This window comes from Pygocentrus nattereri, chromosome 3 (assembly GCF_015220715.1).
Source record: "Pygocentrus nattereri isolate fPygNat1 chromosome 3, fPygNat1.pri, whole genome shotgun sequence".
Taxonomy (NCBI): domain Eukaryota; kingdom Metazoa; phylum Chordata; class Actinopteri; order Characiformes; family Serrasalmidae; genus Pygocentrus; species Pygocentrus nattereri.
In genome coordinates, this window is record NC_051213.1 from 35,290,757 (window position 1) to 35,304,378 (window position 13,622).

General features: G+C 41.1%; 1 protein-coding gene across 1 annotated transcript; it reads right to left on the minus strand.

Moving 5' to 3' along the window:
* Positions 1–320: 320 nt before the first annotated feature.
* On the minus strand, positions 321–10,226 carry LOC108429255 (transcription factor E2F3-like). Its single transcript, XM_017700893.2, has 7 exons — positions 9,708–10,226; positions 7,431–7,542; positions 7,040–7,259; positions 4,136–4,294; positions 3,475–3,589; positions 2,932–3,073; positions 321–2,822 (listed from the first exon to the last, which is right to left on the minus strand). Exons 1-7 carry the CDS (start codon positions 9,975–9,977, stop codon positions 2,572–2,574), a joined length of 1,269 nt encoding a protein of 422 aa, XP_017556382.1. The 5' UTR covers positions 9,978–10,226; the 3' UTR covers positions 321–2,571.
* Positions 10,227–13,622: the final 3,396 nt, after the last annotated feature.

A 13,622-nucleotide genomic window follows, 5' to 3' on the forward strand; every position in this document is an offset into this window, starting at 1 on the left:
TAATGACTGCTTTCGTTTGGCTTTTCTGTATGTAAATCCCATTTCTTTGACTCCTGTTTCCGCCCACTTGTTTGTTTTGCTGTGCATTTTCTGTTTTCAGGAAATATTGCTTTAAGTTTATCTTGACGCGTTGATGTTTTCCTTGGTCTACATGTATGATTCCCTTTTACAACCTTCCCATCTGGTTTGTACTTGGTCCAGATTTTAGACACAGCTGACAGGGAACTACCAACATCTTTTGCAACATTCCGTGATGATTTGCCTTCTTAAAGACGTTTTTTAATTCTGTCCTTTATTTCTACCAACATCTCTCGTGTTGGAGCCATGATTCATGTCAATCCACTTTGTGCAACAGCTCTCCAAGGTGTGAGCATTTTTTTTTTTAAACTAGACTAATTAGCAGATTTAATCTGATGCAGCTTTTTGTTTTAGAACTGCAAATTAGAGAGATTCCATAATTTCCTCAGAATTTTGTGATTCTATATTTTTTCCTCTACTTGATCTAAAAACAGATCCAAAAACAAGTGACTGAAAACAATATTTCTTTGTGTTCTTAATGGCAGAAGGTTGGAATTTTGAAAAAAGGTTGTGTGGCATGTCTGATTACATTTTTCTACTAAATTAAACAATTGAAAAGATCTTCCTCCAAGAGTGGTGACTCCATAATTTTTGCCATGGATTGTATAGCAAAAACTCACTTTTAAATATAAATTTGAAGTTGTGTGTAAAATTAAATCTGAATTTTCCAGATAAACCAGTTTATAGAAATGGCAGTAAATAAGGTATCTAACCAAGGTGGAATCTTCGATGTGGGATTACATCAGCAGCTCAAAGTAATAGTAATGAGGGGTGGGGGGGGAGGCGGGAAGAGAAGAAAGGTGAGAAAACTGAAAAGCAGTTGTGATACTGGAAGCAACAGAACAGATACAGAAAGGAACAGTTTAATACATATTTATATTGTTAGTAACAGATTTGGAGGTAGTCTGCAGTACATAGTCCTGGGGCAAACCAATCAGGATTATTTAGCCTATCACCACTCTTCACAAAAAGCCAATACAAATAATTAACATGGAATATTTATATTGTTTTTACATAAGCTTTATATATTAGAACTGAATAAGAACATGGTAAATTTCCAGAGTGCATGTTTCAAACTTCTCTTACGCAGCAGTAAAGCCTGCAAAACCTAGATGCATGATATGCAACCTTGATACATGAAGTACATGCCATTTATGCATGAAGTTTACATTATTTATGCTATTTGAGCAGTTGATTAACGTGACTCACATCAAAACAGAAGTAATCAAGTCACAGGCCTTGAGCTCCAGGTACTGCAGATTTTCCACCATCTGTAAGCCCAAGTGCTCGCTGTAAAGCAGCCAGATGTACATTCACTGTTCCAATGATCTATTAGCAAACAAAATGTAGAATCAAGACTTTGACGTATCCAATCTAAAAGCTTGGATCCTCCAACAGAGCCACGTGGAGTTTGTGTGATTGTTAGCTTCATTTCCAGATCAACTGAAGATCAAAACTGCGTGACCACCTACTTAAATTTGGTTAAGCCTACAGAACAGTACCACACCTTTTAAACAATGGCTTTAGTCAAGGACACCTGCCTTGTATTTAAAATTGATCAAGCATCACTTAGAAAACACTTTCTACACTTAACACACCAACAGTGCAGCTGAAAATTTCCAATGACAAGCTGATAAAAACATCGCAAGAACTGCAAGTCATTTCCCTTCCAACAGGCAGTCCCACAATGGACAGAAGTCGCTGCCCACACAAATGCAGAGCTGATTTTCTTCTTTTCAGTTGGATGGTGGCAACACGAGCATACATCTGGGAAGAGAGATCTAAAGTGCACTTCCAAAGTTTAAACGGAGCTGGACACTGGCGCAAACATCCCCCGTTTCAATTCACATCAGTTAGATATGCTACCAGTGTCAGAACATGTTGATTCTCTATGAAAATGAATGCGGTGCCAATTAAACCTTTGGTCTACAGAAGATATTAGCTCCACTCTACTCTCTTTAGCTGTGTCCGCACATGAACGGCCTTCAATAGTCAATATTGTGAGGGGATCTCACTCAAATAGGTCACTGATCAAAAAGAAGTTGTAATCTGCAACAAGTGCAGACAAGACATTTCTATACAAGTGTCTCCTGAATAATGGTGTGGCCTTGTGCTGCTAGTATATCTTATTCATAAAGAAGTGACAGGCAGCAGAATAAGCTGTAGATATGCTGTGTAATTCTACACAGAAACTCACTTTCTCCCACTCACTGGTGTGAGCAAGAGAGCATATTCCCAATAGTCAATGATGAATCAAAGGCCTCTAGAAAGAGAATTATTTCACTGAAGACAGGAGAAAGAGGGTAAATTCTGATACCCATTTCAAAAGCAGCTCGTGTACTGCTGAAGAGTTAAGGAAAAACCAAAAAAGCCACTTCCAAATAAAGGCCACGTGCAAGCTGCACTTGTCAATGCAATCGCACAGTGGATTGTTATCTCAGTAAGGCTGAAATGTCCTCTCAAACCAAGATGGAGTCTCACCTTGAGACCCTTTCAGTTGCACAGGAGGTCATCAAGGTTTGGAAGCCTGTCCAGGTCATCAAAGAGGTCAGTGATGCCCTCTCCTTCACCCAGGCTCATGAGGTAGTCCTCACTGAGAGGGGGCGAGCCCAGGCTGACGAAGGGAATGCCGTCTGCGTAGGGAATCTGGTCTTCTGTCTGCTGCAGAAGGCTGGTGTATGGAGAGGTGATGGGTGACAAGCTGGTGACCGTTACTGCTGGACCAGCCCGACTAGAGCCCCCATCTGCAAGCAGAAATGAAGATAAGACGCTATACAAGAATCACTGAATCAAGGGATTACACAATAGGTAGAACAAGACTAGGCAAATAACAGCCTTTCACAGTAAACCTACCTTCTAACACTTTCATGAAAGGTGAGGAGTTTCCGTTCAAGCGTAAGCCTTCATTTTTCACCGGACTGTCAGGCGTATTCTCATCTGGACACAGGAAGACATCTATAGGGCCCTTTGTACTGGTGAGATGTACTTGCAAACCCTGTAAAAGATCAATTTAGCACATTTAGGCAGCCCTTGAAACATTCCTAGGGTAACAAGAAAACCAACACTGCACCCTAACCACATTAGTTCTAACTGCACTAGCGGTTTCAAACAGAACACCGAATAGCTACAAGTTTATCCGCTTTACCACACTCCAAAAAAAGCTAAAGACATGGCAGTTACATTGTTGGTATATTAAGTTAGGTCTGTAGCATGGTGACTCTCAGGAAAAAATATCCAATGTTCAAAAAGAAGTTATGGCCATGAAAAAGATTAAAAGGCCTTGGATGTGAGGACAGGTAAGACAGCAAAACAATCCTCCAATAGCTTGCTTTACTACAGGGTAATCCTGTTATGAAAATAAGGTGGTTGTGAAGCAGGCACAAGCCAGAGACTGACCTCTTGTGGATCCGGGACTTCCAGCTTGGTCCCAGCAGGTGCTCTGACCACAATGACCGTCTGATCTCTCAGGCTACGGTCTCTGCGCAAGTCTTGATACGTCACATAAGCGAATGTGAGGGAGGTTAAGGAATTACACTCAATATTCCAAAGTTCACCAGAACATATGATGGTCCAACCCACTGTGCTCAGTAATTCTCTAAGAGTGAGCACAATGAACTGTCCAAATGAAGCACGTTCTCTTTACATGTATACAAGGAGCTTGAACAAGTTAGCTTAATATTTACAAAGTTTTCTTTTCGTTGAAAAAATGTTAAAAGTAGGGATGGATTACTCATTCCGGCTGAGTGATTTGGCCTGCTAGTTCATAAGCTACAGATTTGTGTGCTAAAGTTTACAGCTCTTGACACTTGCTCTCAAATTGTAATTGATATTGATCTTTCAGCCCTGTAACCCTCAATCAACCAAACAAACTCTTGTCCAACATAAAGCAGTCATATGTGGTGATGTGGCAGTCACCCATTCTTGGCCTGAACAGCAAAGAACCAGGTCATATGCAGCTTGATTAACCAGCGACTTGCGTCATACAAACCACAGCACGAATCAGACTCAAGCAAGTATGCAGCACCATCACTGCTGCTAACCAGGAAATAAAGGATATTTCTGACCATTCGATGACTCCGTCATCTGCTTAACCTCCTGGGTACATTTCTGGATCAACTCGTCCAGTCGGCGCTCCTCCTGCACCAGCTGAGCCACCTCACTGCTCAGAGTCTGCTTCTGAGTTAAAGCCCCACCAACCTCTGACAAATTACAGCCCCTGAAGCACAGAGACAAGCAGTTACCACATGCATACAAGGAGTAACTCACCAACACGTCAGTGTTGCCCCACGTCCATCTGTTGAAAGAGAGGAGTCCACATGTTAGGGTCAGTGGCATGGTACCACATTTCTAAACAACGGTCTCACAATAACAGAATTTTGGAGGTTGTCACCAAACATCAGGGACCAACCGAGTCTGATAAATCAGTATACACTCCTCTACTAAATACTAAGGAAGCCATCAGCTGCATTGTATGTGTAACAAGTAGTGTCTTATAAAAGACGCTTGCATTATGTGCTGGTTGACACACTTCAGTCCACCTGCCCGCAGTGTCTGGCGGAAGCCCATTCATCCTCACTTGAAAGAGAAAATTCCCTCAAATCCTTCTAATGGACAGGCCCGATTTTAGTCTCAAGTTATCTGGCTTAACTCAAATCTTGCTTTGCGAAAAGCACTGGAAGACACATCAAGCTCAAACACACAATAAACACCACTGATACTGAACTTGTTATTAGGAAAAGCTTATGATGCTTTGTAAAGACCCTCATGTTCCATTAATATTTTTTGGGTCTTTGTCATCCCGTTCCAACACTCAAGTTTAAATTAAAACATAGCAATCTTCAAGTCTATTCTCTGCCACTTGCCATGAGCGGCATGCAAATTTTTTTAGAAAATACAAAATAACACATAGTACGACCAAACCAGGCTCATAATCACATTAGCTATAGTTCAACCTGCAGCAACAGGCCCGGACAATATGTAGGTTAGGCTACCTAGTAGCCCGACAGCATACAAAGAATTTGACTTCTGCTGATTTTCACAATTAGCATTATTTTACCATGAGTGTAGTTGCACTGTGCTATTTTCACATTGTTTTGCTCTCATACTGGTGAGTATGCACACATTCTTCTGCCTGCAGAATCAGTTGTGACTCTAGACCAGTAATACCAACACTCCAGACTAGGGGTCTTTAATTCTGGTGTCCAACACAGGTGATATTCTTCCTAAAGTCTCACAGGCTTGTCAATGTGGTTTACGTCACAGTACCAGTTGCTGTGACCTAAAAAATGAAGATGGATGGATGTAGCTCAAACAGGTCAGGCTTCAGCACACTGGCTATGTTTACATGCAAAGATTTTTGCCAATCCAACTGAATACAATTGGATTAGAGATTTAGACTGAGGGGTTTATCTGCTCACTCTACTCAACAATCTGACAAAAATCTTCGTTTACCTTCGCTTGTGTTTTTGATGTCAGGCTCAGAAAAACGTCCTTCACATGCACTTATTTAGGAAGACGTCGTGCTCTGAGACACATAAGCTGGCCGTCCGTCCCACCTCTTCTTTTAAAGCTCAGAGTATAAACCTCGTCTCCTCTGCAGACCAGTTTCTGCTCCCGCCATGTTGAACGGTATAAACCTTTCGCTATGCCGCGCATGCGCAGAAGTGTACTCGGATTCAGGCGTTTACGCGGATATTATTCTTCTATTTAAGGGATTATTTAGAGGTTTACCCACCTCATTCAATTGGATAGAAATTGTATTCCGATTGAGGCGTTTACATGGACGTTTTCTATTCCGATTGAGCTATTAGTCGGATTATTAGCAGATTATCAGGCTGCATGTAAACGTAGCTACTGCCTCATTAAACACAACGGATTCAGTTCATCAGCAAATTAGCAAGGTCTTCATAAACTGAATTTAGAGTTTTAGATAAACACTAATCTCCACAGCACTTTGGCCAGGAAGGTCTCCAGTTTGTCATGCCTGGTGTCAAACACGTCTCAAACGTCTACCTGCTAAGTAAAATCACACACTGATTTCAGGGGACTTTAGGTGCTATAATAGGTCAGTGCACAGATCACACGTGCCTAGGGACACTAGATTTTTACATTTGTCTTACCTTTTTAAAAAAAGCCACCTTTTTATAACACCACCTGTATTTTCAAACTGAAAATTAAAAATAACCTGACGTAAATCTAAATGCAATCTAGAGCTCATATGTCCACAAGAAGGGGAGTCTGAATTTCGAGTCAGATTTCGGCACAAACGTAGTGCCCGCAGCGCGTGGCCACTCAAGTTTTGTTCGTTTGTGTAGTTCACAGAAAGACATACTGTGTCCTAAACAATACCAACAAACTAGTGCCTTAATGAAGACCCAGAAGACATTTGAGCAGGATGGGAAGTTCTGGAGATTTACGCAAGACATCTGGGTAACTACTGATGTGTTTACAACATTAAGCTTCAGCACTAAACCAAAAAATGAAGTAAAAGGAATATTGTGTAAATTTGTTTTTGCTATACCTTTAAGAAACCCTGAACTAGAAAACCAGTAAAAGAAAAATATTTCTGAAGGTTGCCACTTGGTACCAAGTTATGGATTTGTAATATTTCTCTACTTATGCAGTTTTGTCTCACCACAGCAAACAAGCCCTAGTGCCTCTGTATGCTCACTTCATGCATACAGTCAAAGAGGATTACCACAGGCAGGAAAACAGCTCTCACAGACATACTTCCTGTGTGCATGGGTGCAGAACAGTAATGTACATGTGCAAGGTGCTTATCTTTTTTTTTTTTTTTTTAAAGTGCTTTATCAGACACATTATGGTCACAAGTATGCAATGTTATGTCATGACCACTGCTAAGCTAAATGTGTGCCACTTGAATGTTTACACAATGTGGTAAAACCCATTTTAACCTCTGCAATGTTTCCCTGAAAAGAAAAAAACCCAAATCAATACATACATCCATTGTATGTTGTTCTTTGATTTCTTCTTGATTAGATGGACTCCCTCCAGCACATTGGTAATATCATAGAGCCGCCTCTTCTGGACATTGAGCACTTCAGCTGCTTGGTTCAGGTCTACCACACCATCAGAAGACTGGCCTAACAGCTGCACAAACTTCTTAGTCAGGAGGCCCAGAGAAGTATCATAGCGCGTTTTCTCTGATGGAGACTTCGGAGCTACGTGGACAAAGTGGAAAAAGACTGGTCATAATGTGCTTGGGGCAATGTCAGTTAGTAAACTTTAAACTCAGTATCTGAATTAAACCAAAAAATAAAAACAGTCACTGCATAACCAATGCATCCTCCTCATAACCAAACCATGCTTAGGTATTTTAATCCATTTCTTACTTTTGCTGGCCTTCAGTACAGCTAGAGGTGCTCCATTTTGAGTCTTGGATGTTTTGGCTACATCAGTCGTATACAAGTGGTCAGCATCATCCAAGGCCAGGCGTCTCTTTGCCTGTGGAAACATAAGAGTGCATACAGTGCCAAAAACACGAAGCAGCGGCTAGACAGGGGATGACCACCTATACTACAGTCTTACGGTTTCTCCAATCCACTTAATCTAGTTGCAATTATGAATATACAAGAACCAGGTGTGAAATGAGGATTTAGAACATTGTTCAGGTCAACACCTAATAGCAGAGCTGAATGCATCGCAAGTGTTGGCTGAAATATTTGTATGCAAGGGTCAAAGCACTTCTCTGGAGCTCAACGAAGCGACTTAACTTCTCGATTAATAATTATGCAGTAGGTATCAGTTTCACGCAATCATGCTGTCAGTTTCATTCAGCAATACAATTAAGTGTGCAACCAGCTTAATTACCAAGCCTTTCATGAGCTGAACTAGACAACAAGCACAGAAAAAAAAAAGATGCAGAGGGGAATTCAGGATTGAAGTTAACTACATTATTACGGACACGACTTCTGCAGACATACTACCGGCAAGTTGCTGCTGCCTAGAGACACTTTGCCATTTTACCACCGGCCTTGCAGTCCAACATTTATTCCTGTTCCAAAAAACTTGATTCAACTGATCAATTAATCATTAAGCCTTTCATGAGCTTTGCTGGCAGGACCGGTGCAGGGAAAAACAAACATTCTGTGCTCAGGAAACGGATTGGGAAAAAGCAGATCCAATGATCAATGCATCTTTATCCCAAGTCTGGCCCTGGTTTCCGGTGATCTTTCCAAAGGTCATCTGTATTTATGCAGAGACGGTTCTAAACTTTATCACTGTTATAAATATGTTTACACCAAAGTCAACAATATACAAAACCCGTATTCTCTCAAACCACGTGCCAGCCATCGCGTCCAAACTCAATACACTCAGTTTGCACTGGAGCTGGGACGCTAATTTTGCTAGCAAGCCATGGAAGGGTATACTCCACCAATTATATCTGTTAACTACATGTTTAAAGTGTCATACCTGCCTCAAACCACATGTTAAGCAATCTTATAGACTTGCATGTGTGGTTTGACACAGTAGGGCATACTGTCATCTATAAAAATGGACAAATGTATGTTGTATAGCTTAGAGAAGTAGTAGCAGCCATTTTGAAGCCTGAATTCTGCCTGAGCTTTTGTCCGTTTTTATATAAGAGTGCGTTCCAGTACAGCTACAATTCATTTCTGAGTATTTTCAAGCAGCATTTACTTCTCAAATGCGAGGAATTTACTTCATTACTATTTAGGTCCTTAAGAGTACATTTGTTCTGTTGAGGCAGTTCTGGGGCTTTAGCATATTTTTAGACTCAACCTTCCACAAAAATATTCAAAAGGATGCATTTTTAAATGGAGCTGTGTGGGTTTTTCTGGAAGTGACACTTTTACATAAAAAGTTTTGATTGCTACCTTTACTTTTCTGGGAGTTCCTGTTACTGAAGAAAACAAAGCTGCTATTCTAGGACAGTTTAAGATTCTCATACCTCTGAAATTACAGGGTTTTGTTATTTTCAGAAGCTGAACGTTGCTAGTAAGTGGCATTTCTTGAACATAAGATTAAGGATTCCCTAAACTCCCTCACTTGTGCGCATTTACCTCCACTCTGCTGCTCAAAACAAACACAGCCACAAAAACAGGCCAGAATGTGAAGCCTGGTCAGCAGTGAGGGAGGTAAGGGATGGAAGCCCTTTAAGGAGATTAGCTCCACTAGCAAAGAAAAACACCACAGAAAAGCAGATCCGTTTTCCCAACTCTGCACCCTTCCCCCTCTGAATAACAAGAAGCGGAGGCCTGGGGCTCCTTCACAGCCATGAAAACACACATACACACGCCATACACTCGTTTTAGAGCCAGGACCAAAGTAAAAACCTCCATGAAGCAACTGCCACACTCCCCATTTGCATATGACCCCTTAAATGGCAGCAAAACACAACGTGCGACAGTGAAACGTCTTTAAAAGCAGATTTTCAAGCTTTCTTAGCTGGAAAATTGAAGTTGAATAAGTTTGAAGGAGCGCTGTAAGGCTAACTTAAGATGTCGAGTTTAAGGGAGGCAAACCTAACGTGAAACAAGCGAACGCTCTGCTACGCTGCTAGCAAACACTTAGCTTTAGCATTCGGTGTTTGTAAAAGCGGCAGAGCTCAGAAAGTGAGTTTTTGTTTTATTGCTGTTATTTTTTACCGGAGGGCGTCCTAGGGCAGGTCGTGGTCCGGCTCCGTTGTTCCCGTGCGGGGTTGTGTACAAACTGGCCGCCGGAGCCTCCGACAGGCATACGGTGGAGGTCTGAGAAATGCCCGGCGGCGGGGTTATGATTTGGATATAAGTTGTAGTGGGAAGATGAGAGGTCAGGCGGTCAGACAAAGCCGTCAAAACAGCGTTTTTGTCCAGCGAAGAACCACCAACCCCTGCGATTATGACTTTCTCCGGGGCTGATGAGATCCCTCTTCTCATCGTCGTGGACTCGAGTACGGGGGCCGTCCTTTTGTCCCTCTTTGATTTAAAGGCTTTTTTGTACCTACACGCCGCGTTTATGTCATCAATATCGGTCTGAAATAAAAGATAAGACTCTTAACTATCGATTTGGCCACGTTTGAGTTTATATTAGTCCCACGAAAGCGCAGATGGTTTGGATTAAAAAACGGAGTCGAAGTGCTGCGCCGCTCGCTGGAAAATGGCTCCAGGAAGCTGACAATGAATGAGGGGGATGCAGTTTTACCCGCGAAAGGAGCTCGCGCGAAACTCAGAATTCCCGCGAATATTTTTGAACCAAATTTGCATGTGCGCGTGGATTGGTCCTTCCTGCTGCGCAAAGCCACACCCCTCGTGTAAAAACATTGCGTTCGGCGTCAGTTGCGCCAATCAGGGAGCGAACACGCAGCGGCCGATCCTCCGATTGGACAAGAGGAGCGCTGTTACGTCACTTGAGAGTAGCATGCAAGTGGATGAATAATATTTACACGGTTTTCTTTACGTCTTTATTACTGTAGTCGATCAAGGTTTTTAATTTACTTTACTGAAGTATTTATAACACAGTAAACATTGTCACATTTAAATAGCTCGAATTTAAAACGACCAATTACAAAAAATATTAATACAGCACAGTGTGCACAACAGCGCAGCTGCCCGTCTGACAGAGCACACTGACGATCATAAATAAGATCCGGCAGATGATACAAGGGGTGATACAAGACCGGTACAAATACGCACGCATACAATACTAATAGCTGTTTTGCCTTACAGTGCCCTCCATGTACCCCTCCATAATGAATGAATTTTAAAAAACAAATACGATTCAGGCCAAAACCTGAACAACCTGTCTCAGGCATCTAAACAGGAGATGTGTTTGTCATGTAAAAACCTCCAGTGAGGGAGCTTTAACAGGCACTACATGCTTCAGATGCCTGGTCCCTAGCCCCACCACTGTGACTGTGTGTTTCTCTAGAACAGCACATTTCACAACAAAATTCTGAATGACCATGTTTACATCTTACCCGCCGCTTAAGGTATGGAGAACCTTTTTCAAAGATCAGTCGAATTTGCCAGTAAGAGACAGGGAAAAGAAACAAAACATGAAAAGGCGGTCTGCTAGATGGTCTGTAGAACATTAAAACAACCCCATAGAGATTCTACTGTGCACAAACCTATCAATCATCAATCATTTTAACTGACCTGTAAAAGAGCTATAAGCATCAGACATGTTTCCTCAACCAGTGGCACTGAAGCCTGTCCACGTACTGCTTTAACAGAAATGTTGTTTGGCTAAAAGCACTTCTAAAGGCAAGAGCACCGTCTACTTACGCTGCAGCTCTGGTAGCCTCATAAACATTTGTTCTCTGTGTAATCAGGTTTAAGTGGGCGAGGAGAAGTATTATGCTATTGCAGCACTTCTGCCACTTTAGGAGTTTGTTTGAAAAGGTTTTGTCAATCTTCAGATTGATGGAGAATGTGTCGTCCATGGTTCTATATAAACCCTATAACCCTATAAAGGGTTCTGCTATTGTTACAATTTCAGGCTTGTAACAGTGCAAGAACCCATTTTTGGTGCTACATAGAACCATTTTCAAAATATTTCCGTATCAAACCATATACAGCACACTCTCTATCAGTCTGAGGAACAATTTCACCATGCAAGAAACTATTTGGGCATGAAATGGTTCTATATAGAACTCATGGTTCTAAAGAGAACCGCGACCTTTACTAAAGATCCCTTAAAGAATCGTTCTTTTAAGTGTGTGGTTTTTCAGGTTACCTCAGGGTAGTTTTACCAAATTTTCCCCAATCTGTCAAACAGTGCAGTAATGTATGAGGCGACAGTGTTTATGTTTATCTGAGCTGCATCAGCTGTCAACTGAGTTTCTCATGACTTTGTTAGCCAATCTAAAAGTAACCTTATGAGCTTTTCTTCCTGTGGGGTAGACATTGAGTGTATTATAGGATGTCCATGTATTCAACCCCTGAAAGCTTTGATTCCTGGATCTATGGTGATTCATGTCTTTTTTAAGAAGAGTTGTTTCCTTCAGCTCAGATTTCCATTTCTATTTAAATGATGGTTTACCTTGCAGCGCCTTATTGACTTGGTTCTTGTTTATTATACAATGGTTTGAACACCCTGGTCAAAGAACATGTTTTGTTGTAGTGAAAATGACACGTCATCAACAGAGAACTTGCTTAAATGTGACATTTTAGTGTAACATATCTGAGACTGACATATTGGAGAGAAAGAAGCATTAATGCTAAAACTGCTATAATGTTTGGCCAAATTCTGTGTTTTATTTTCCCCCAACTGTGTTCAGTTCACCGAGTAATCATTCATTTGGCCCTGAAATGTGATCCTCTGTGAAGGACATAACAACTTATATTCAATTAGAAAATCGACAAAACGCAATTTGACCAGTGGTGCACAAACTTTTGATAGAACTGCATTTGTACTGAGTACTTGAAGAAACCGTACACCATAATGTTAAAATAATGGTAAAAGATTCACATTGGTTTTTCATTATGAATGGCTATTAATCATTATAATTATTGATTAATGATTAATAGAATAAAACATTTCTTATGATGTTAGAATATCATGTCCATCATCTGAAACGCTTTACTCATGACAGTAGAATCTCATTTCTGTGTGGATTCATTAATTATCCAAACTAATAGAGGTTTTACTGCAGTGTTAGAGCTCGCAGGTCATTGTGACTGGCGGCCTGCAGGTGGCGCTCCGTGCTAAAACAACAGCAGGAGGACGCTGTAGCACAGCGCTGCTGCTGTTTCAACGGTTTCTGAACGGATTCATTTGCAGACAAATGCATAAAAACTGGCTGTCAGTTCACAGCAGAGACTCTAAACAGCAGGTTTACAGCCGGTACAGCGTCAGAGCTTAAACCCTGGGCGAGCTGAGCACTGATAGTGTTTCTGACACATTTTTCAGTGTAAAACTATTTTAGGAAGCTCCTGATAACAATAACCTTCAGGGTTTTCCCCCTTTTTTATATTGGATTTCGATTTTAAAGGAGAAAAAAGGAGAATTTCTCCCATTTCTCAAAGATTTCTGCTTAACTAAATGTTTCAACTGTGAACAAAGTCGTTCGGAGTGGTTTGGTGTGAAAAGCTCTGTTCTAGAGAAACTTACAGTCAGAATTGTTCCCAGTGGTGCTGCTAGGAACCAGACATCCACCTCTAGAAGCTCCCTCACAGAAAGTTATTACATGAAGTAGCATTAATGTGCTGCCTGATGAAGGTGTTGGCGTTATAGGTCGTTTTAAAACGCTTTCAGGGCAGAAAGGTGGCCTGCATGCAGGGCGTGGGAGAGCGAAACGGATCAGTCTGGAGAAGAAAAAACACGTCAGGCAGTGAAGATCTTTCAAGTTCTGGGAAGGAGCGCGAATGACTGAACGATGTTGTTGTCGTCTTTTTTTAATTATGCAGAATTTTTTGAAAAATGGGTGGAATTCTTCTTTAAAGTTTACAAAATATACCGCAGGATTGGAACAAAAGGGCAAAGTAAACAGAAAACAGAAGGGAAAATGGCTGTAAAATAATATTATTTTTTATTTAATTGATATGTGAACATATAAATATGATAAGACCGCATCAATCAAA

What these genes read in the sequence shown, in the direction of transcription:
- LOC108429255 (XM_017700893.2), bottom strand. Translation starts at nt 9,977, where the DNA reads ATGAGAAGAGGGATCTCATCAGCCCCGGAGAAAGTCATAATCGCAGGG. An exon ending in TGTACTGAAGGCCAGCAAAA is followed by an intron (nt 7,260 to 7,430) that starts GTAAGAAATGGA and finishes TTGTCCACGTAG; the next exon opens with CTCCGAAGTCTCCATCAGAG. An exon ending in GAGTCATCGAATGGTCAGAA is followed by an intron (nt 3,590 to 4,135) that starts ATATCCTTTATT and finishes AACCTCCCTCAC; the next exon opens with ATTCGCTTATGTGACGTATC.